Source organism: Crocodylus siamensis, chromosome 1 (assembly GCF_052110815.1).
Source record: "Crocodylus siamensis isolate JL-2025a chromosome 1, ASM5211081v1, whole genome shotgun sequence".
Taxonomy (NCBI): Eukaryota; Metazoa; Chordata; order Crocodylia; family Crocodylidae; genus Crocodylus; species Crocodylus siamensis.
The window spans coordinates 95,818,783-95,844,223 of NC_143395.1; the positions used below are offsets into that span (position 1 = coordinate 95,818,783).

Genomic DNA, 25,441 nt, shown 5'->3' on the forward strand with positions numbered 1-25,441 from the left:
CCTCTTTCTTGATTTACAAACCAAAACTTGTCAGCGAACTTTCCTTCCATATCTTAGCCTTTGAGACATCATAGTATTGACATGAAAGAGTCACAAATGTCCATAATCAAACAGAGGTGACTGATTTATAGAAGGGGCAAACCTTTACTAATGCCGATTAACTGGCTCTCCAGTGGAAAGGTGGTTGAATTATTTACCTATTAACTCATCTAGTATTTTACAAACTGATGGTATGTAGGAAGGGGAGGGCAAAACAAACAAATAGTTAAGAGCTGTATTCATTCCAAATGCCTTTGTATTTTAAAGTAAATTTTCTACTGATTAGATTGGAGCAAGAAATAGTTGGGTGAATTTTATCTTTTCTTCCCTCCCCCCATCTTCATCAATGGTCGATGAACAGATCTCAAAATTTTGATCATATGGATTACTTGAAGTTATTCACTAATTTCCTTAGCAAATACTTCTTAGCCAGGATTCTATTTGTATTTCATTGTTTTAATTTTGTATACAATTGTAGTATAGACAATTTGTTCAGTTCTATATGCATCCTAGTAGGAAACAAGAACAATGCCTTAGAATTTATGTAACTGACTAGCACAAAAGAAATGGTAAATTATATATTTCACCAGTCACTACTGTGTTACTCTGATCCCCATTTGCTCTGTGAACTGTTCAGTTAGCAGTTTTGCTGATGTAAACCACTAGTCATCATCATGTGTATGTATCTTCGATCTGGTATCCCATGATTACCTCTTGGCAAAACTGACCAGCTGTGGCCTTGGGTCTGCCACGATCTGCTGGCTGGGAAATTGGCTCTGTGGTCAGACCCAGAGGGTGTTAATAGATGGAAGTCAATCATCATGGTGTCCAGTGACCAGCGGGGTCCTCCAAGGCTCTGTCCTTCGACCCATATTGTTCAACATCTTCATTAATGATGTGAACATTGGAATCAGAAGCGGACTGGCCAAGTTCGCCAATGACACCAAACTCTGGGGCAAAGCATCCACACCAGAAGACAGGCAGGTGATCCAGGCTGACCTGGACAGACTCAGCAAATGGGTAGATGAGAACTTGATGGTGTTTAGCACTGAAAAATGTAAGGTTCTCCACCTTGGGAGGAAAAACCTGCAACATCCTTATAGGCTCAGCTGTGCTACACTAGCTAGCACTACTATGGAAGAAAGAGACTTGGGGGTCATCATTGACCACAAGATGAACATGAGCCTGCAATATGATGCTGCGGCTAGTAAAGTGACCAAAATGCTGGCTTGCATCCATAGATGCTTCTCGAGCAAATCCCGGGATGTTGTTCTCCCCTTGTACTCGGCCTTGGTGGGGCTGCAGCTGGAGTGCTGCATCCGGTTTTGGGCTCCGCGGTTCGGGAGGGATGTGGAGGAGCTTGAGGGAGTCCAGAGAGGAGCGGCGCGCGTGATCAGGGGTCAGGAAAACAGACCTTACGACAGGCTGAGAGCCTTTAGCCTGGAAAACCACAGGCTTAGGGTTGACCTGATGGCCACCTGTAAGTTTATCAGGGGTGACCACCAGTATCTGGGGGAATTCTTGTTCACCAGAGTGCCCCAAGGGATGACGGGGTTGAATGGTTATAAACTACTGCAAGACTATTTCAGGCTGGACAAAAGGAAAAATTTCTTTACTGTCCGAGCCCCCAAGGTCTGGAATAGCCTGCCATCGGAGGTGGTTGAAGCACTTACATTGAACACCTTGAAGAAAAATTTGGATGCTTATCTTGCTGGGATCCTATGACCATAGCTGACTTCCTGCCCCTCGGGCAGGGGGCTGGACTTGATGACCTTCTGAGGTCCCTTCCATCCCTAATATCTACGAAATCTAAAAGTTTTACGTGATCCACAGGAGATATGCATCTTTTACAAATCCAAACTTCAGAGGTTAGCTCCTTAGATCCTGGAAATTGACAGTTAAATCCCCCGAGGTGGCCAAAATGGTAGCTACCATTGTGATGTTGGGGAGAGGGGTAACTGAAAGCTACTGACCTGCTTTTCCAGTACCTATTACCTTATTCATCTCCTCAGAAACTGTAGCTACTGGGCTCATGTCTACTTTTTCAGGAGGTGTAAAAGGAGTAGAGACCATGGAAAACCTTGTGTTATGAATAGCTATCAACAAGAAGTTCTAGACAGCGCGCAACAACAGTGATATTGGTTCTAAACAAAACCTGCAAATTATGCTACATAGTGGGTGCATCTACATGAGACTCTGACTGTGCAGCAGCCTAATAATACTGCATAGTAGCACGTCACAGCACAGACAGTGCTAATACACTATTGCACAGTATTATTAGGTTACTGCTTAGTAGCATCACTTAGAAGATGTATGCTAGTGCTACTGTGCAGTAATTCTGTTTACTGTGTATTTATTTAGTACTTGCTACAAGCGCTACATAAATGCAAAATAACCGCTGCACAGTAGCATCTCATGTAGATATGTCCAATGATGGGTACCAGCTACAGAAACATTATCTACCAACTATATATGACTTTCTGACATCTCTCATTTGTTACAGGGTACTCCTGTAACATCAATGTGTGAGGGCAACTGGAGGTATCTGGCAAAACAAGTCTACTGGCCTTGTCCTCCTGTCTGCAGTTGCTGTCTTAGATTATTCTCATGGTTCCAAAAATAGGCTCTTTTTGGATAAACAAAAGTATATTCTGCATTTTAGAAATGATAGTGGGAACATAGCTTAGTTTAAGTTAAAGCAGAACTTTCTTATGTAGATAATCTCTGTTGTAGTTGAAAGAAGATTCAGCACAGCACGGCTGAGACTCTGTAGATTAGGGGTGGGCAGTTATTTTGGGCAGAGGGCTGCTTACTGAATTTGGCAAGCTGTCGAGGGTCACATGCATAGCCCCACCCCTTGACAGGTGTCCTGCCCCCTGGTTGCCACCTTGGGACCAGAAGTCCTGTCCCTAACCTCTGACCTTTGCCACTGGAAGTCCCTCCCCTGGCCCCTGGAAGTACTCCTTGGGGGAAAAGGGTTTGTCATCTTAGGGGAATAAAAAACAAATTACATACTAAAAATCAAACACCCATAATAATATATTTTAATTTAATTAAAAAATATATTTTGTCCTGATTTGTTTGTGTTAAATATGCAGAAGTGATTGCATATGGGGGTTGTAGGGATGTGTGGATGTGTCTGTGTGGGTATGGGACCCATGTAGTGAGGAGTGGCCAGTGGACGGGTGGGTAGAAAAGTGAGAAAAGCAGCAGGGGGAGGGGTGGGGGAGTGGTAGCAAGTGGGAGCGCAGGGCCTGCACCAATGTCCCGAGGCCAGCACCAGTACGGCCCAGAGTGTGGTGGTAGGAGAACGGGGTGTGGGCTGGCAGGGGGTCTGTGCCGCCGGGCTGGGCTGCACCGGCAAGGAGAGGAGGGAACTGACCTGCTCCATAGAGTCCCTGGCAGCCAGGATCCTGTGCTCCTGCTGCCCTGCTCTGGGCCCTGCCAATGCTAGCCCTGGGACACCAGTACAAGCCCTGTGCTCCTGCCTGGCTGCTGCTGGCTCCCATGCATCCTCTCACTCCCAGTGCCCCCATCCCAGCCCTGTGGTATGGGTGGGGACAAACACACAGCCCCAGACACGCCATGCTTTCCCATCTGAACTGAGCAGCAGCAGGGAGGATGGTGCTTAGCATGGGGGAAAAGCGCACTCCCCCATTGCCAGGCAAAGCTCATGCAGGGCTGTCCTGCCTCTCTGCTGTGTCACCATCACCCTGTGGGGGCAGCGGTGGCAACGGAGAGCAGGCACAGGCAGCCCTGCGTGAGCTCCGAGTGGCTTCAGCACAGGGCGCCGGCAGTAGGAGGAGGAGCGGCTGCTTTTCCCCTGTGTTTCATAGTTTCATAGTTTCATAGCTTCTAGGGTCAGAAGGGACCTGAGCAGATCATCGAGTCCGACCCCCTGCCCTGGGCAGGAAAGAATACTGGGGTCAAACGACCCCAGCAAGGTGTTCATCTAGCCTCCTCTTAAACACCCCCAGGGTAGGAGCCTGCACCACTTCTCTTGGAAGCTGCTTCCAGCCCCTAGCCGCCCTGACTGTGAAGTAGCGCCTCCTGATATCTAACCTAAACCTACCCTCTGCCAGCTTGTGACCGTTATTCCTGGTCACTCCTGGCGGTGTTTGGGGAAACAGTGACTTCCCCAATGCCTGCTGATCCCCCCTGACTAGTTTATAACAGGCCACAAGATCCCCCCTCAGCCTTCTCTTGTGGAGGCTGAACAGGTTCAGGTCCCGCAGCCTGTCCTCATAGGGCCTGCCCTGTTGTCCCCTGATCATACGAGTGGCCCTCCTCTGGACCCTCTCCAAGCTGTCGACATCCCTCTTGAAGTGCAGCATCCAGAACCGGACACAGTACTCCAACTGCGGCCTGACCAGTGCCGCATAGAGGGGGAGGATCACCTCTTTGGACCCGCTCGAGATGCATCTGTGGATGCATGACAAGATGTGGTTGGCCTTCCTAACTGCCTCTTCACACTGCCGGCCCATGTTCATCTTGGAGTTAATGATGACCCCAAGATCCTTTTCCGCCTCTGTGCTGACAAGAGGGGACCAACCTGTAGGTATGGTGCCGGTTGTTCCTCCCCAGATGCATCACCTTGCACTTGTCTGTGTTGAAACCCATCCTATTCTCATCTGCCCACCCTTGTAACCTGTCTAGGTCTGATTGTAGCCTGTTGCATCCTTCCAGTGTTGGTTGCCCTTAAGCATGCAGTTCCCTGCTGGCCTCTCCTGGATGTGTGCCCTTGCTGGCCCCTCCTGGTTGAGCACCAGTTAATTCCCCACTGCCGCTGCTAGCTTGGGCCTCATGCCAGCTCTGGGCCACCCATCAGGTCTGAGATGTGGCAGCAGCAGCAGGGCATGAACTGCTCAATGCAAAGGAAAGCAGCCGTCCTGCTTGCCGCTGTAAGGCAGTGTTTTCTGCTGCTGCCCGCCTAGAGCTTGTGCTGTGCTAGGCTGCAGTGCAGCTGCTTCACCACCATAGGCAACTGGTAGGGGGTGCATGGGGGTGCATGTACCCCCCCCAATGGTCAACATTGATGCTGTTGGTAGGGCTGGTGCTCCCCCTGAGAGGACCACTCCCATCAGCGGCTTCTCCAGATTCTGGAGACACCAGTCACTCATGCTCACCACTGCCTCTGTGCTGCCCAGCTGCTGCTCCACATGGCCACTGCTGTACAGATATAGTTTCATTGATGTATCACAGTATAATTCTTGGAAAGAAATATTTCATTCAGCTGCAGAATTGTGAAAATATCCAAAATATAGCTCAAATGATTTCTAATGAGGATGAAGAAATGTGAGAAATATGAGAATTTGGAAAAGCAAATGTCAACTGTGAGAGTTACAATTAAAAAAGGATGATATTTTCTGAAATGTGATTTTTTATTTATTTAACATTTTTCAAAAGGTCTACAAATAATTCAGTAACATGGTGAATTCATTAACATGCTATTGTGCAACACTTTCAAAGTCAATAGTATTGGTTCACACAAGGAACTATGTATTAGAACTCATCATAATTTTTCTGACAGTCTAAAGTGTAACCTGTTTCATACAAAAGTGGGCTGTGGTTCACTGGAAACATTTGCTAGCCTTAGCAAGCTTTTTAGGAGCATCAACCAGATTTTGCCCAGTGTCTAGGTTTTTTCTTTTTGAAAATGTTTTGCAGATGAACAACTTTACTTACATGTGATCTCATTTTTCTAGACATGAAGACAATTTTTACTGTCAGTTATTTCTCTGTAGTCCCATTAATATAAAAGAGCATTACACTTGAGATGAATCAGTTTATTGAGATGAAAGAAAAGTTCTGGTTTAAAGCTTTGCTTTTGTAAGGTGATGATTAAACTTTGACCAAATGACTGACAGCTTTTTTCTCATTTGTCCAACCAGATGATGTTTCAAAACACTCATAGACGCCTATAGTAGCCTAATGATTAACTTGCACTGCCCTTAGTGATTAATCCTATCTTTAAAAATGTCCATGTACTTCACCAACTGACTTGGTAGAAGTAACGTCTTTCTGTCCAAGCAATAGCTCTGTATGCATTTTCAAAATATATTCAGTGATGCACCTGCACTTCTGATAGTAGGAAGGGGCCCTGGAAATGTTGATAAAGTATTAGATATGAATGTTCAATATACTGTTATTTCCTATAGAGCTATGGTCACAATATATATATTTGTGTCATACATTTTCACTTCTTTTATACTACAAATTTTGTGTTCTGTACTTAAGCACTAGCAAAAGAAAGCAGAAACCTGTTTTGTTATATAACTAAAGGGGAAGGGGCACAGATTCTGTTTAATCTTTCTTTCTTCCAAAACAGGTAGATACCCTTATCATGATGTATAAAACACACTGTCAGTGTGTCCTTGACAATGCAATTAATGGGAACTTTGAAGAGGTAAGGCTGTTTACACACACATTCTTGGTTATATATGCACAGGTAGCAGAAAAGGCACTGCTTATGCACGACCAATGTTTTGGTTTTCTTTCCATAGATTCAGCATTTTTTGTTACATTTTTGGCAAGGAATGCCAGACCACCTTCTGCCTCTGCTTGAAAATCCTATCATCATCGACATCTTCTGTGTCTGTGACTCAATACTCTACAAGGTGAGCTAGGCATTCAGTTATATGGCTAACCTCTGCCATCTCACTGCTTGTACCTAGATAAAATATAATACAGAAGTTAGAACAAGAGAAGTCCTGGGACTTGACTGTCTTCTCCACACTTGTGTAAAACCAGCATTGATGCTATAAATGTCATTTGCATAAAACCAGTCTAAGTGAAAACAGAATTCTGTTCCCTAATCAGCCACAATTTTTGTCACACACAAGGCCAAATCCTGAGCTTTTCACTCAAGTTTTACTGAAGTAAACTCCCCTTACGGAGCCAATACCCACAATGAAGATTAAGCCCGAATAAAGATGAGGTCTTGCCTATACACAAAATAGTTACAACTAATACCAGTATCAAAAGCTCTTTTCCCAGTACAGCTTATGTTGTTCTACAAGATGTTGTTCAAGATTCTTAACTAGAATGGTAAAAAACCTCTTTTGCCAGCATCACCTGGTTTTCTATCAGGGTTTTTTTTTCTGGTATAATAACCATGGGAACACAAGACTCTAAGAGACCCTCTGGGAGAGTGAGTCCAGTTGCCTGCTGTCACAGACTCTATGCTGTATAATCCTCTTAATAAACTGATCCACCTGCACTAGTTAAAAAATTTTTCTGTTGCTATTCTGATTGGAAGGTCAACCAGCCTAATTTTGTTGGCAAACCTTGTGGCACAGGCCTGGTCTGACTCTTGTGAAAGTAGTAGTACCTGTAGAGGTAGAGTGGAAGTGCACCAATACATTGGTCCGATATCAGATCGGCACCCATACAAAGAAAATTGACGGTATCGGAAGTCAGCTTTTTTTGCCTTATGTGGCTGATATATACACGTGTGCAGCCACAGCACAGCACGTAGGCAGTAAGGAACACAGCCTGGCAGCTTGGATAGCTGTGTCCATTTGGTAAGTCTGTTGTGGTGGAAGGGGAGGAGAAAGGAAAGGGGGATAGGGTACAAATTGAGGACCCCGTGATGAAGGAGGGAATGGGGCTGGAGCAGTGGCAGGTGCTCCCCAGTGGATGGAGCCGCAGTTCATCCGGGGGTCACGGGGAGACAGGGCAGCTCCTGCTGCTGTGCACACCCCGGGAGGGCATGGAGGGGGGGTGTGCCTCTAGATTTGTGTGCGAAGCAGATTGGGCTGCTGCTTTGGGCTGGAGCACAGCCCCGGCCCTACCCCACAGCAGCAGCCCACCCCACCCTGCACACAGATCTGAGGGCACGTGCCCCCTTTGCCCTTCTAGGGTATGCACAGTGGTAGTAGCCACCCTCCCTCCCCACACCCCACAACGAGCCACGGCTCCATCCTGTGCTCTGACCTGGCTGGGAAGTACATGCCCCTGCCCCAGCCTCAGCCCCACTCCCTCCCTCACCGCAGGGGTCTTGATCTGCCCTCCCCACACCTATGCCCTCCCCTTCCACCACAAAAGACTTACCAGCCGGACACTTCTTTTCAAGCTGCCAGGCTGCACATCAGAAATTGGATCAGTATTGGCCAATATGCCCCCTTAAAAATCAGCTATCGGTATCACCCCCGTAAATCTCTATCAGTGCACCCTTACTATAGATATAGGCACAGTAGTATGCTAAGGAACTCTCACTACTGCGTAGTACAGAGTGGTGTTTCACCCTCGGGGCTATCCTGATGCATCTATTTTGGTAAAAGAATTCCCTCTCTAATTAAAAAACTGAATCACTGTAAAAACTGTGCAAACCAGGCTAGAGTAGGGATCTTAGACTTCGGCATCTAATCTCTCTCTGTTTAACTTTACCACCCATGAAAAGGAAATAGCAGCAATCAGGGATGCCACTTTCAGGTGTGTGTGTTGGATTTCTTAGAAAAGTCTGATCCATAAGTAATGAAAGTCTTTAAAGCATCTGGAGTTCCACAGGAGACACCATACAAATATGAAAGGATTATTGCAATCTTCCTGCTAAGTTTCACAGATCCACAAAGATTACATGAAGGAGCAACTGACAAGTCAGAAAACCAAGCTGATGCGTGAACAGAATTGGGGTTACTTAACACTACATATTTTTCTGGGACTATTTGTATTTCTTTACTGCAATCAAGAAAAATATCCACCAAAGGAAAATGTATTTCAGAAAGGCATTACAGCAGTAAAGAAAGTAGATATTACTAGATTCAATATGTAGTATGAAAATAGTATAAAGATATGAATTACTCCTCTTTGACTATCTCCACTGCCTTATCTCCTTATGTGCTTTGGATTTATAGTGGGTTTTCATGTTACAAATGGATAGTACAAAATCTACATACACACTTGTTATGAATAAAGATAATATCTATGTCAAAGGGGGAAAATGCCACAAAGTACAGAATTAGAACCCTGAAATAATAAAATTTCCCATGACTTAAATTAAAGAATTCAGTATTTCTTCTATGTCACTTTCCCTTAGGTCTTGTTTCTAAGAATTCAAAACATTCTTGATATTATATTATCAAACAATTTTAGTGGGTTACAATAATGATCACAATAGTTGGAACAAATGTGTTTATATTATATGAACTGTATAAGAAAGTTGGTCTAGACTTTCCTTTTTGCCAAAAAGACAATTGGAGGGGTTGGAGTCCAGTGGAATCTCTCAATAGTTTTTTCACATCTCTGTGAATGAGTTACAGGACCTGCAACAAATGGTGAAAACTCTCCAGGACATACGTGCAGGAGAAGAAGGGATAGCTCAATTGCTGAGGATACTAATCAACAGGGATCTGGGTTTCCTGTTCTCTGTGGAAAAGCATGTAAAAAAACAGCTTTTCTCCTTTAAAGGAGAAAAATGTGGATTTCCCCCTTTAAATGAGAAAACCGCGGGAAATTGTGGGTTTCCTCTTGCAGACTGGCAGCCTTCCAGCCTGCAAGGAGCTGCTTGGGGCTGGGGAGAGTGTGGGAGGATGATTGAAGGAGGGGGCACCACCTCAGGCAGTTACCATTAAGCAGCTGACCTGTGGTAAATCTCCTTTTACCTCCCAGTAGCTTGTTCATGTGCTCATGCCCCTCAGCTCAGATCATACTGGATTTATGCACCTAACTTCCTCTGATTTCCACATCTCTCAAGCAGGGTCCATACCTGACAGGGTGCTGTGAAGATAAGCACATTGAAGAGAACGAAGTCCTCCAATAGCCTGATATTGGGGACCTAAAATATCTAGAAGGGAGAGTCACGGTTTTGTGCTGTGAGGGAAACTTTTGCCCCTGAAAGTTTACTGTCTAAATAGACCAAGCAGACAATGACTTGGAGAAAGATAAGTACCTCTATTATAGCAAGGCACAGCAGCTGGCTTAAGGTCACATCAAAAGTTTCTGATATATTCAGAAATTCAATCCAACACTCCAGACCAGTCAGCCTCAACTCAGTCCCAGGAGAAATCATGGAGCAGGTCCTCAAAGAATCCTTTCTAAGCACTTGGAGAAGAAGGTGATTAGGAACAGTCAGCATGGATTTGCCAAGGACAGGTCATGCCTGACCAACCTAATTGTCTTCTATGACTGGTTCTGTGGATGCAGAAAGGGAAAGGAGTGGACATAATATAACTTGACTTAAACAAGGCATTTCCCACAACATTCTTGCAAGCAAGCTGAGGAAGTCTGGGTTGGATGAATGGACTGTCAGATGGATAGAAACCTGGCTGGATTGTCAGGCTCAGGGAGTAGTAATCAATGATTTGATGTTTAGCTGGCAGTCGGTATCAAGTGGAGTGTCCCAGGGGTTGGTCCTGGAGCCAGCTTTGTTCAATATCTTCATTAGCAATCTGAACAATGGGATGTATTGCACACTCAGCAAGTTTGCAGGTCACACAAAGGTGGGAGGTGTAGTAGATATGCTAGGATTCAGAGTGATGTAAACAAATTGGAGGATTGGGCCAAAAAAAATTTCATGAGGTTCAGCAAGGACAAGTGCAAAGTCCTGCACTTAAGATGGAAGAACTCCATGCCCTGCTACAGCCTGGGGACTGACTGGCTCAACAACGGCTCTGCAGAAAACGACCTGGGGGTTGCAGTGGACAGTAAGCTGAATATGATTCAGCAGTGTGCCCTTGTTGCCAAGAAGGCTAACAACATACTGGGCTGCATTAATAGGAGTGTTGCCAGCAGATTAAGAGAAGTAATTATTCCTCTCTGGCACTGGTGAGGCCACATCTGAAATACTGTGTCCAGGTTTGGGGGCCCCATTATAAAAAGGATGTGGCTAAGTTGGAGAAAGTCCAGCAGGGAGCAATGAAAATGGTTAGTGGGCTGGGGCACATGACTTGTGAGGAGATGCTGAGGGAACTGGGTTTAATTAGTTTAGAGAAGAGAAGACTGAGGAGGGATTTGACTGCAGCCTTTAACTACCTGAAGGATGGCCTCAGAGAGGATGGAGCTAGACTGATCTCAGTGGTAGCTGATGATAGAACAAGGAGCAATGGTCTCAAGTTGCAACAAGGGAGGTTTAGGTTGGATATTAGGAAAAACTTTCTTACTAGGAGGATGGTGAAGCAAGTTACCTAGAGAGGTGGTGGAATTTCCATCCTCGGAGGTTTTTAAGGCTCAGCTTGATAAAGCCCTGGCTGGAATGATTTAGTTGGGGATGGTCCTGCTTTGTGCAGGGGGTGGACTAAATGACCTCTTGAGGTCCCTTCCAACCCTAATTTACTATAGTTCTATGATAATCCATTCTACTACCATCTTTCTTGTCCAGTTGTCACAGAATTATTGTGCTGGCTCTGTTTAACAGTCACAACTCATTCCATTATGATAAGTTCTTGTTTCACAAAATACAAAGTGAAAGGATTTTGGAGAAGTTTTGAGATATACCTCTATCAAATACTGTGATTCCTATTCAGACTACAGGCAGAATATAGGAAATTTTACTGAATTAACATATCCTTAACAATGAAGAATGTGAAAAGAGACTGCTATTTATGTCTGTTTCTTTTCTTCTTTATCTAGATTTTTCTTTTCTCAAGAAGCAGGGGGAAAGCTTCAAAGGGATGTAAATGGAAAAGATTTTTAGGACTTTAGAATGGAAGTGAAATTTACCAGGACTTAAATTCCTTTCTCAATATGTTGAAAAGGGAAGTGTAATAAAATGTATTTTATTATCTTGTTCAAGGTCCTTACAGATGTACTTATTCCTGCAACAATGCAAGAAATGCCAGAAAAGTAAGTACTTGGCAGCTTATACTAATGCTATATTAATTATTAGGAGGTAAAATGTTCCAAAAAAGCTATGGAGGCAGCAGATGACCAGTTGATAGTATATATATATATTTTTACATTCACATTAATTGTCTATACATTCCTAAAATGGAACCATAGTAGTCTGAACTGATGGAGTCTGTAAAACTGAAATAGACCTATGTGGAAGTTTTTTCAAAATATTTTAAAATCTGGATGTACTAGGTAGTTGCCCTCTCCTCCTATGACTTGATAGTCACATTACATTTGTAATTAAATGAAATTGAATGAGTATAATTTTTTTTAATTTCCATTTTTGGGGCCCAGCTGATCAAATTCTAGCTTTCTGAATTCAGTGGCACTCTTCTCCTGACTGAAAACTAATTGCATGGATAAAGATTACGGGATAAGGGCTGTGGTTGCTATTAACACCTTAGAATAGATCTTTACTTGTACAAAGTTTGCAAGGGAGTAATGAGGGGGAGAGCTCTTACAACCTGTATTCAGTGTGACCATTTCTAGCAGCATCCTTGCCAGTTTAAATTACAGCAGCTGAGAATCTGTTCTCATTTACTCAAGATACCCCTGTCCCAGGAGTTATGGCATCTGGCTGAAAGCAGATATAATAGCTGTAGCTTTTTTTCCATTAACTCAGGGGTTGTCTACTAGGGGTACATGTTACCCTAGGGGTACTTGGACTGGTCCTAGGGGGTAAGCGTGATTTGACAGGGATGGAGTGCCACTGCTTTGCAAGGGCAGGGCCAGGGTGGGGCGAGGGCAGTGGCACCCCTCTGTGGGGTGGGGAAGCTCACATGTGGCGGTGACTGCCACCACACACCAGCCCGGTGAGCTTCCCCACCCTGCCGAGGGGCACTGTTGCCCTCACCCCCAGTGAGTTTCCCCGCTCTGCCCTGGTTCTGCTCTTGGGAAGCGGCAATGCTCCATCCCCTCCCACCTACCTGTACGCTGTCCCCACCTCCCTGCTCCGTGTCCAGCCACATACCACCCCTTCGCCCCCCATGCTCGGTGTCCAGCTACTGGGGTTACTTAGACTAAAAAAGCTTAAATACCCCTGCATTAGCTGAATAGCTAATGTAGCCAGTTTAGGAAGAAAATCCATTCCTTTAGGAGAAACCCTCCAGACAAGTGTATTGAGTGAACTTGGACATGAAAGGAAGAGAATGAAGGGAGTAGGTACAAAGGTAAGTAGGTTACAGGACAGATCTTTGTGGATAAAGGAGACTGAAAATGTTCTTTTATTTGGAGAAAGACTAATTTCTCCCTAGTGAGATTCCTATATCAAAATCATGGCTATGGTATCAAAGCACCTTTCCAGCAATTCATTATGATTGGGACTGGTATCTGTAATGTGTGAATCCTCCTATTCCTTCCTCCTTGAGATTTTGTCTGTCTACATTATTATATTGCTGATATTTCTGCAGGAGGTCCCTTGGCTTTTTAAATAATACCTCTTAAAAAAGATGCAAATCAATGTTGGTCTTTATTAAATTATTTTTACTGTAGTTTATTAGCAGATATAAGAACTTTTGCTAAAAACTGGGAACAGTGGGTAGTTTCTTCTTTGGAAAACCTACCAGAAGCCCTGATGGAAAAGAAACTTCCTATTGCACGAAGATTTGTTTCTTCTCTGAAACGACAGACGTCATTCTTGCACCTAGCTCAGGTAAGCCTGAGAGATAAGAACAGGAATTTGCATCATACAAGACATTGTACATTACATGTAATAAGCCTCACAGAACAGTGGATACAGCACAGTATTGTTAAAAGTCCAGTTGCTGCCAAAAAAACCCTCCCTCCTTGTGGATTCAGGACTTTGAGTGTCACAGAACAAGCGAAAGAATGCCATGGGTAGAACTGGTCAAAGCATTTTGAAATTTTCCATTGAACAAAATAGAATGTGTTTTATGATAAAAGGTTCATGAAACAAGTCTTCCCATTTTTAAACTAGTTTTAGTCAGGGGCAAATCTGTCTGCATTTCAGGTGATACTGCTATAATCCCCTTCAGTACCTTTCTCCGCAAACACTTCTTCTTGCTTTGGCACTCAAATTACAATACGGGATAAGCGTGCATTACATTTTTTTTCCCAAAGTAGAAAATATCAAATGATCCTTCTGGCCTAACAGAGAAGAATTCTCCTCTCCATGACTTTCAGTGTGGTGCTTAGTGAGTTTCTCTGTTTTGGATTAAACTGGTATCTCTCTACGTAAGTGACATAGGTCTGATGATGCTAGCTCTGCACTGACGATATCCAGTTATTCACAATTATGAAACAGCACAATACCACATTGCCCTGTGGGTAGTACACAGATCTGATATTCAATGCCTGCTTTAGCTCTCCTTTGTAACTTTGGAAATATTATATAAATGCCTTCACTTCTCTTATTTATAAATGAAGAAAACTAAAAAATGAAAGTGACATTCTGCAAGTACTCCAGTGGAAAGCACTTTATTAAAGTATTAATTTTGAACAAACCAAGAGGTAGCTAGCATGAAGTTTGAATCAGGTCTCCCTTGGTCATGACAGCTCTTTATGATTACTGTTGACATATTTGTCTTCTAGTGGTGGGGAAGTTTGATAGCTGAGCTGTGAAAAAATCTGATCATTCATCAGCCTAGGAAAAAACCCCCATGAGCCAACCAAAGATGCTTTCTCTTCTAGGAGTTACTGGGTGAATCTACATGTGCAGTTATCCCGACTGAATAAACTCCAGGTGCAGTTCGTGCCAGAGTCAGCTGCTCTTGGGTGCAGCATTTACACATGCACCCAGGACTGCAGAAATTTAAGCTGGGGCAGGGCAGCCCCAGACTGGCAGAGGACCTGGCACTATGGGTGGCAGTAGGGCTCTGGGTGATGGAGGGGGCTGGCTGGGGCACAAGAGAGCTACAGGGAGGGGCTAGCCAGCTGGCAGTCCTGCACTATAGCATTGTTGTGCCCCAACCAGCCCAGGCCAGCATCTACACATGAATCTTGGTGCACTAAATGACTCCTTCATAGGATAGTACTTGTCCTAGACAGTACTATCCTACAGCAGAGTTAATTAATTTACTGCTCCTTAATACACATATAGACAGTGACACTACTGTGGAGCTAATTAGTCAGCTCTGCAGTAAAGTGCACATGTATCTGCACCCACTGAGTCCTTTATGCTGGTGTAAGCCTTAGCATTTTACCCTGACATCTTTTACAGATTGCCCGACCAGCCCTATTTGATCAGCTTGTGGTGAACTCTATGGTATCTGATATTGAAAAAGTTGATTTGAATAGCATTGGCTCTCAAGCTCTTCTCACGGTCTCTGGCAGCCCAGACTCTGATGGGGAGGTCTACACTGAATGTAAGTCTGTGGTAAGGTATTTTGTGAAGTAAAGTTTGTGCATCCAACTCTGAATTGCCTATGATAGGTAGGGTTCACCTAAAAAAATTTTAAAAAGAGTTTCAGTTGGAATATTGCTTCCAACAAGAGAACCTTAAGACCAAATACTACATGCTAGAATCAGTCTTGGTAATAGAGCTTTAACGAAGTTGCACCTGATGGTGTCTTCCCAGCTGTACAATTTTTTGAAATGGTGGTCATTTAGAGCAGGACTGGACAACCTGAAGCATAAGTGCTAGATGTAGCCTCAGCAGCCTCTGTGTGTGGCATATGACAGATCAGAGAGGGGACAACACAGCAGCAGATAGGGCAGAAAGCAGAATGGGAGACCAAGCAGGGAACACAGAATAAGGGAGCAAAGGCAGAGCAGCAGGCTGGGCAAAGGAAGGGGATCATAGTAGCACTTAGGGAGGATGTGGGCTAACTTGTGGCATGTCTGCCAAAAAGGTTAGTCCCCACTGGTTTAGAAAATACTCTCTACATCATCTTCTAGAATCTAGATATAAATTATAACATTTTTCACATAGGCCAGCAAAAGTGATCAGCTCCTGAAAATGTTTTTTAACAACTTGCTTAATAGCAAAGACAGGGTACTAGGGCTACTAAAGAAAAACTGCTAAAATCACCTTTATTTTCTAGCTTCACTTACTAGGTTCTAGAGCTGGTTGACCTTTTTTTGCATAAAAGGATACTTTGGAGAAAACTAATCTTTATACAAAATTAAAGTTCTTGATAAAATGAGATATCTATTTTTCTACTCTTTATTTTCTGTAAAAAAATTCTAAAACTGATTTCTCTTCAAAATCATTTTCTACTTTTTAAAACTTATTCCTATATCAAACTGGTACTATAAAAGGAGAAAAGGTGCTTCTTTGAGGCAAAAGGATACAACCTTCTCTTCAGGGCCTAAATATATTATTACTACTACTTATCACTTTGGAGACATATTGGTCAGAAACTGACAGAATTGACAGCAAAAGCTTCTTCTATTAACACGAAAGTCTGAAGGAATTATATTTTGTTTTATCTTCAGTTAAGTAATGGATCACAACCAGTTCCATTTTAGTTGCTTTTTTTACTCTCATTTTCCCATCTTTTATTGTTTTATTTTTTGCTTTTGCTATCTTAAGTGCAAAAATAAGATATTAGCCATAAATCCATTGGGTAAGCTTATCAAAGGCTTTATAAAGGAGGGAATCTTGGAAGTATTTGCTATTTGATTGTGCTATTCCTAATGAGACTCCATTGGCATTGGAGAAGCTAACACAATAAGCTGTTATCCACTCCTAACACACACATTATCAGATGGTAATTCTGTGTTCTGTGCCCTTCTAAACTTGGAGCTAGACATAGTTCCAAAAGTAGATCCTTAAACAAATGGAAAAGTCAGTATTCTCTTATTTAATGTTATTTTCTTAGAAAACATCTATTGTCGTAGTCATAGTCTCCCTTAATTTGCAGTGTTGAAGAACTTTTAACACCTGAATGCTTGCTTCACTGGTGAATTTCTTATTCTTTCACTGCTCTAATTCTTGCCTTGCCTTTCTTTTCCATGCTACAAAATTGTCAAATGACTGGTGAGTGGTTTTCTCTCCTCTTCAGAGTAGTGTGCAACGATATTTTTTCCTTTTTACATGGTAGATGACTCTATTACAGTGTTTCAAGAACTGAAGGACCTGCTAAAGAAGAATGCCACTGTGGAATCATTTATTGAGTGGTTGGATACTGTGGTTGAGCAAAGGGTTATCAAGGTATCAAATGTTTATCAAATGTTCTGTCTGACCTACTCACCTTACTTATATAAGCTGTCCCGTTAGCTATAAGATGGATATTTCAAAAGCAATCAGTACTGGCTTTACTCTCTTCTCACTGGGCATGTATAGACAGTGATGCTTTATTGTGCAGCAAATTAGTCTGCTGTTCAGTAAAGCACCTTGTATAAATGTGCCCACTGAAATCCATGACCAGTCAATGGGTAAGTTCTCATGTGGCCTAAATTGTTAAAGCTCTGTTAGCTGTAGCTGGTGCGGCTACACAACATAGTTTGCTGTGCAGAAGACTAATTTGCTGTGTAGTAAAGCATCACGGTCTATGCTTGTGCAGAAGTTAGGGCACGGTAGACTAATTTTTTGTGCTGCCGGATAGTCCTGTCAGATACAGGTGGTATCCAGTAGCGCAGTAAATCACTGCACTTAAATGCATGTGCAGATAGTGATGTTAGAATTAGTTTGCTCCAACTCAAATTGGGCCAGAGTATATTCACTCTTATTAGTTGCATATGTAGATGCTCCCACTGAGAATCTATTCTAATAACTTAAAAGTTAGAACCAATGCTGAATGTTTTTTTAAAATCCCAACACATTCAGTGACCTCTAAATAAAAAACTCGGCGACCTCTTAATTCTGGCCTCAGAATCAGTACCCCAGAGAATACATATAAAATAAGTATACTCCATAATTTTTTTGACTTCCCTGGGATTGCTCAGATGAATAAGGTGAGCTGGAGTTGTTCCCTAGAGATGTGGCTCTTTAGTATTTTTTATATTATTTGTGTGAATTACATATGCTTCTATTTAATACAATGGAGGAAATTGTATATAATGAATATCCACAATAGATCACTTATATGAAACGAATAACACCATGAAGTGCCCCATTGTAGTTTTAATTTGAGCAAACTATTATTACTCAAAATATTTTAGGAATGACTTCTTATGGAGAAATAAAATATTTTTGCTGTACCCATATTAAATTATTTAATATCACCAGCACATAGGTTTGTGTACAGTTAAATTATCATTATTATTATTACTATTATGTTTTGATTTCTACAACCAAAACACTTGTGTATTTGACAACAGTAACTCAAACTGGTTCCTGCTCACCTGTCAAGACCTGCATTTCATTCTGGGTTGCAACTGGAATAGCAAATAGCACCCCTACGTGAGACTTAAAGCATCTAAAATACCAGAGTATTAGGGATATTCTGAGCTTCAGGAAATAGTAAAATTAATGACTGTAAGGCAAATGCCTGACTCTGAATCAGGCCTTTACAGTGTAGAAGAAGCTATAGGTGCCGACTCTGTGGGTTCTCTGGGTCTCAGGCATCCATGAAAAATATTAGTGGGTGCTCAACACCCACAAGCTATGGCCATTTTGGTTTTATGCATTAGAGCTCTGTGGCTACTTGCAAATGTTAACCCCCACCTCCCAAATGCTTTACTAAAAGAAGGAATGCTTTATTTCAACCTGGGTGTACAGCATCTGTAAAGATTAGGCACGTCAGTAGGGCTTTTGGTCACTTTTAACTATAGCTGATTCAATCAGCTATTAGATAAAAGTGCCAAAAAAGCCCCACTGAAGCACCCGGTCTTTACGGATGCGGGGCAAGCTGGATTAAAGTAACGTGCTGCCTCTTCTGGGCATGCACAGGGCTCAGCACAGGAATGTGTCTAGTTTAAAGTAAAGCACCATTTTGTTTTGTTCTGGGTTTTTTTATGTTTTCAAGCACCCACTGGTAAAAACCAAAGTTGGTGCCTATGAAAGGAATGTTTCTTTACAAAAATTTAGAAAATGTAGTGATTTGCGGGGATCCTGTTTTTTTCTGATAAAAAATTGCAAATTCTCTGATAAAAACTCCAAAATCCATGATTAAAATGAAACACAACTATATATACAGGTATCAAGTGAACACACTGTTTTATTGATATATTTACAATTGTAAAGTAATTTGGAAGCCTACCAGTGCCTCAGTCACTATAGTAAAATAAATTCTAAGTACCTATAAATTTTGGTATTTGATTTGGGGTTTTTTATCATAGAAAAATCATCTCTCTCTGCCCCCTTCACTCACCAGGATGCAGGTCCAGGCCCTTCACTCATTACCCACAGCCCCCTGGACCCTACTTGTACCCCTTACTCATCACCCACAGCCCCCTGGCCCAGCTAGTGCCCTTCACTCTGCCCCACAGCCCCCACAGTCCTGCTGGTGCCTCTCACAACCACAGCCAGATGAGCCTTAATCTCCCTCCACAGCCCCCACCCAGCCCTGCTGGTAACACTCACCCCCCACCCACAACCCCCTGCCCTCCCCAACTGCCAGGGCTATGGGGCCAGGGACCTGGGTCTGCAGCCCTCTACTCCCACAGCAACACCCGAGCCCCAGTTGTTGCCTGCAGGAGACAGTGACTGCTGCAGCCCAAGCATGGAGCCCAACGTGGAGGGGTGAGGCTGGCTCTCTTCTGCGTGCATTCCTGGGGACAGTGAGGGGGGCATGTGTCTTCCAGATTGGTGCTCAGGGTGGGGGTAGGCTGCCTGCTGCAGGATCAGGCTCCCTTTCCTGCTCCCTTCCCACCTCTGCAGCCTGTCAAGTGCAGCAACACAGAGCGGGGCCAGGCAGGAAAGCTCGTTGAGCCATTATGAGGGCAGTGTTCCTCCTGCCTGCCTCAAAGCAGTGGGGGTGGCAGCATGGGGTTGTACCCGTCGCTGCTTCAGGGCAGACAGTGGGCAGTATGGGGCTTAGAGCGGTGATATCAAGCTTCCCTGCCTGGTCCTGTTGTGACCTGCTGTGCCAGGTCCCACCCACTGAGCTGTGGAGGCCCTGGGGGGAGGGCAGCAGGGCAGGGACCTCAAGCCCACAGCAGGCAGCCCACATCCACCCCCACTGTACACACAGATCTGGGGACAGGTGCTCCCCTGCCCTCCCAGGAGCATGGACAAAGGCAGGGAGCCGACCCCATTCCCCCACTCCCCAAACAGTCCGCCTATGGCCCCATTCTGCTCCCCACTGGGGCCCTGTGGCTGCACATTGCAGCCCTGATCCCCAAGCCCCATGCATGGCCCCACCCCCAGCCCTGCCCTGCTCAGCCCCCTTTCTACCCCCATGGGGGCCTCAATTCCACTCCCCCACAGACTTACCTGTGGGAGCTGCTCTCCAGGTCCCTCCTCCTGCTCCCCCTAGCCCCTTGCAGCCTAGAAATCTACCAGCCTGCAGAGAACACTCTGCAAAAGAGCAAAATTTGCATGTTTCTCTGTTAAAATGAAAACTGCATTTTTCTCTGGGAAAAAGGAATATCTGCGGGTTTTTCTGTTTCCCCACGGGAAATGGAAAACCTGGGTCCCTGGTGCTTTGTAATACTGAAATCTGCTCCTCACATCTTACTAAGCACTGTAATATAAATGGGAAGGTAGCTAATAAACAGAGGAATGATTTCTAATCCTGGCTCTGCCGCCAACTTGCTAAGTGACCTTGGACACTTTCACTTCTGAGTATTTCTGGTATTGTTGCAAAGTGCTTAGCAACAATTCCAGAAATACACAGAAGTGAAAGTGTAGAAAGAGGAAGAGGGCCACACAGATGCCTAACTCCCATCAATTGTAAATGACATTTGAGCCCTCGAATATATAAAGATAGAATTTTATATTTACTAACTAAAATGTTATATTTTGTTCCCTAACTCATCATGGGGAAACAACCCTGGAAGACATATCTGTTTGTTTAATACAATATCACATAATAGATACAGAATGGCATGTGTATCTGTAATCATCTAGAAAAAATGAGAATCACAAGTGCCCACTACATGAGTCCAGTTTAGGTAATGATTTACGGTAAATGTAATCCTTCCATTGCCCTCCACCTTCTGTTCACGTTAAAATGCAGTTATTGTGAGACTCGCAAACCTACTTCTTTCTGTTTGCCATTTGAGAAAATGACAGCTTCTAATGTTACCACATACAGCAAAGCCCTCCTGGTGAAGTGACAGCCAAGAGTAAATAAATAGAGGCCAGATACAGATACCCAGTTTCTACCTGGAGAATCACCATTCTCCTGGTAGAAACCAAAAATGTGCAGATGTTCAGTCTTTTTCTCCCAAAGCATAAATGGCTTCCAGGAGAAAAATAACCTGACAACAACTCAGGTTAAATCACTCCCAGGATAGTTTCTTCTGTGATCAGCTGGGCAGCAGAACAGCAAAGAGGAGCCAGGCCTGATAAAGCCTCCACATGCCCAGCTCCCAGCCCTCCCAGATTGGAAATTGTTAGTCCCATTGCTCATCTGAATGATGGGGACAAGGGAAAACCAGAGGGGCTGAGAACTGGAGACGCAGAAGCTTTCCCTAGCCCAGCTCCCAGCCCTTCTGGCTTTCCTTTGCCGCCTGAACTGCCCAGCTGACCTGGAGCAGTGCAGAGGGAGTTAGGCTGCTTCGCCATCCATGGTGGCAAGGCCTTGGAGCTTTGTCATGACAGCAAAAAGCTCCACACTGCTTTGGGTCAGTCCAGACCAGTAGGAAGCATGGACCATGCAGAGTCTTGCCATAGCAGCTTCCTTTCCCTGCACTCCTCCAGGTCAGCCCAGGGAGTTAAAAAAAGTGAGGCTATTCTGAAGGAAGAACCAGATGGGTTCCCACTATGGGAGAATGCCCCCCTCCTGCCAATCACCTGATTCATGGGATAGAAAGGGACATTCTTCCAGGGAAGGAACCCTCCCCAGCTGTCTGTGGTAGCTGCTACTTTTCAGCACCTGTCAAGTGCTACTTTACAGCCAGCACCCTTCCCAGGCAGGGGACAGTGCAATCTGTCAATTAACAGGCTTCTCTAAGGGTGGGGGTGGTCATTTAGGGGTGCATGCTGCTCCTTTGAGACATACCACTGAAGTATTCTACCTTCCAGCCAAACCGAGCTATTCTGTTCAGCCAAGTGGTCTAGAAATCCTATGAACTGTTAAGAACAATTCACTCTCCTTCCTGCCTTGCTGTGTTTCTGACTTCATGAAAGGGGTGGACTTCCCTGTCTGGAGAAGTAAACTTAGTTTACTTATTGATTTTTCTTTCTTCATCTCTCTTTTAGGCAAGCAAACAAAATGGAAGGTCATTAAAGAAGAGAGCTCAAGATTTCCTTCTCAAATGGAGCTTTTTTGGTGCCCGAGTGATGCATAATCTCACCTTAAACAACGCATCAAGTTTTGGTACTCTGGGCTTCATAAAACCCCATCTATTTCCTGCCCACCTGCTGAGTGCTCTGGTTAACCTTCACACCACCTGAAAAATACATGAGATTGTCCTGATATTTCTCTGACCAGATTCCAAAAGACTGTATAACGTGCATTGCCTCCTCCCTCTTTAAAAAAAAATCGTAGTGGTAATTCATTGGAAGCTGGGGTTGATTATTAAGCTTTTAAAGTTATTTTTTTTTCAAATTAGTGTGTCATTTAGGAGCTACAACTAATAGGTATAATTTGATTGAGCAACAGAGCCACAATCACATTTCCCAAGATCTGAGAAAAGCAATTTAAACTAATATTGTGTATGAATCCATTTAGTAAAACAGTGACTGTTTTTTTCAGCGAGGCCATTTTATAAGAAATGTAGCTAAACATCTCTAGGTTTAGCTCTAGGATTCCTAGGCATGGAAATGCAACATTACATTTATGGGTTTTTTTAGGATCCTAATACAAATAGCATATCCTAAAGTATTATTTTTTTAACATTTTAATGTCCTTCAAAATGGGTATTTCAAAATGAGAAAATGCTTCTGAACTAAATGAAAATCACTTCTCATTAGCACATCATTTCCTAATTTCTCTCTGTAGCTGCAAATTAACTTTCATCTTAAACTGAAAGAGCAATTGGAAAGCCTACAGGGAGATATCTGTTTTAATGTGATAGTTCCTTGAAATAAGCTCCAATACTTTGTCAACCATTGTCCGCTTACAAGGCAAACAAAAATAAAGCAGAGTCAGGCACATTCAAGTCAAGCTCAGCCTTATCTAACTCCAGTGTGTGCCCTCTTCAAGTATAAAGCATGTCTCACTTTCATCAGTATTTTTCTTTGATGTAATTAGTGGCCAAATAGCCTACAGGACAGTAAACAATTGAACTAGGTGGGCCTGTGCAAAGAGAGATTAGAGCTAGAAGTCTGGCACTATTCCTTGTTGGTCTTAGCAGGTCATTTAAAGTCCAACAATTATTTGTTTGTTTCACTCACTTCTTGTAAAGTGTTGGGAGATGGTCACAAAGATAACTCAGCTACTCTTTCTCATTCTCTCTCTTTCTCAATTTAAAGGTTCTTTTCATTTGATTCGTATGCTACTAGATGAGTACATTCTGTTAGCAATGGAGACCCAGTTCAACAATGACAAAGAACAGGAACTCCAGAATCTACTGGACAAGTACATAAAGAACTTGGGTAACTGGATTGTGAAGTTTGGTTCTTTTTGCTTTTATTTATGTAAGCCATGGCCCTGCAAGACCTACCTACCTGTGTAACTTAAAATACAAGAGAGGTAATTAGCCACAGCGGTCTGAAGTCAGGTTGGACCTGGTGCCACGCATGCTGCAGACAGCATGGGGGTGGCCTGGGGTGCTGCATGCAGCCTGTGCCATGTGACGCACTAGATCCAGCCTGGGCATCACAGACAGTATACACCCCATGCTGGCCCCATGGGTCATATGCACAGTGAGCCCAGAGCTAGAATGTACTGCATATAGAACAGGGAACCAGCATGATGTGTGTGCACCATGTGCCAGCCCCCTGTGCCTCATGTACTGCACTAGGCCACGTGTCATGTGCTGGACTGACCAGCCCTGGAGATTGCTATGCACATACCAGTGTCTGTGGCCAGCTTGGTACATGTGCTTTCTGCTACATGTAAGCTGGACCTAGTACTGTGCATGGCACAGTGGTCTGGGATGTGGGCTGCATGTGGCATCCTGTGCTGCCCATGGCACCAGGTCCTGTCTGCGCTCCTCATGCCACCCCTGAGGGCCAGCACTCATGGTACATGGGCAGGGCTCAGCACCACAAACACTCTGCAGGGGATTGATCCTGGTCCAGTCTGCAGACAAGCTCAGGTATGCTCATCCAGGCTCCAGGACTGGATGAGTTAGACACCCTAAGACTAATTCATTCAGAAAGGTATAATCTTTCATTGGATGCTCTCTAATGAAGTAGGCAGGCACGTACAAAAGTTTATGTCTTTCTGCAGGAGTTAGTCTTAAAGATGCTAGACTGCCCTGCCTTCTGCCTTAAAACACAAGATCAGTCTGGTTAACTTCAGCTGAACTACTTGTGTGCTTTAATATTAAGTATATGACAAAGTATTAAGTATTAGCATAAAGCAAAGAACAGAATTCATCTTTAAAGAGCATTTTAAAACACTCCCAGCTATTATACTGCTTGAATGGTGACATTTATATCATGTTCCAGGCACTTTAACGTAGGATTATAGGTAAGGAGTCTACTCAGTTCGCGATTTTATGGAAAACACGAAATCTGGGATGAAATCTCCCTGCTTTTCTCCTTCATGTAATTTATAAAAATAAAAAGCTGCCGTGGCCCAGCTTCACAGTCTGCTGGAGGGAGGGGGAGAAGGTGCCAGCTTGTGGGGCCACACAAGGGGCAGCAAACAAGATAGTGGCTGCCTCCTCATCCCTAATCCCCACACTGGGGCCTCTCCACCAGTCAGTGCCAACGAGCTGGGCCTCATGAAGGGCTGCCAGCAGACAGAATGGTGGCCACCCCCTTGTCCCTCCTCTCAGGCCTCTCTGCCAATCAGTGTTGAGGGGTGGGGCCAGTGAACACAACCAGGAAATATCTGCAAAATTTATCTTTATGCTGTGGACCAACCCATGGAAATTGTTTAGTCTCACCGGGTGCCCATACATGTGCAAAGAGGCTGCTCCAACGCGCTGTAATTACAATGCATTGGAGCAGATTTCATTAATTGGGTCTGTTGGAACTCCAGCAGACTCCAGTGTCTTATGTATCAGTGTCCCCATGCTGAAAAATGGTGGTGGAGGTACTTTAGCTAAAGCTCATTTGATAAGGTTTAGGTAAAGCGCCCCTCCCACCATTTTTCAGCATGGGAAGGCTGGTACACATGACATTCTGGGTGCTTTAATTAGGGCAGCTCTTGGAGCCACTCTAATTACAGCACCCCTCCTCCCCCCACACACTCCTGAAGCATGTGTATAAATGTCCACCATGATTATAGGATCACAGGAAAGGAGGGCTGGAAGGGACCATATGAGGTCATCCAGTCCAGTCTTCTGGACTAAACAAAGCTTAGGAAACCGCATCTGGACCAAATCTAGGTCTCTATTATTCCATATAAATCCAGGATAACTGCATTTGGTTCAGCAGACTTACATCTGATGTACACCAATCTAGATTAAACTCATTTTTAGCTGTTTCTTCATTGTCTAATTGCAC

General features: G+C 43.9%; 1 protein-coding gene across 1 annotated transcript in view; it reads left to right on the forward strand.

Annotated features, from left to right (window-relative positions):
* Positions 1 to 25,441, forward strand: part of RFX6 (regulatory factor X6) — a 61,726-nt gene that overhangs the window by 28,052 nt on the left and 8,233 nt on the right. Inside the window, exons 8-15 of the mRNA XM_090031439.1 lie at positions 6,368 to 6,445; positions 6,543 to 6,656; positions 11,771 to 11,820; positions 13,360 to 13,519; positions 15,047 to 15,191; positions 16,872 to 16,981; positions 22,079 to 22,196; positions 23,294 to 23,416. Of these exons, the coding sequence (XP_089887565.1) occupies positions 6,368 to 6,445; positions 6,543 to 6,656; positions 11,771 to 11,820; positions 13,360 to 13,519; positions 15,047 to 15,191; positions 16,872 to 16,981; positions 22,079 to 22,196; positions 23,294 to 23,416 (898 nt within the window). The remainder of the gene's footprint in view (positions 1 to 6,367; positions 6,446 to 6,542; positions 6,657 to 11,770; positions 11,821 to 13,359; positions 13,520 to 15,046; positions 15,192 to 16,871; positions 16,982 to 22,078; positions 22,197 to 23,293; positions 23,417 to 25,441) is intronic.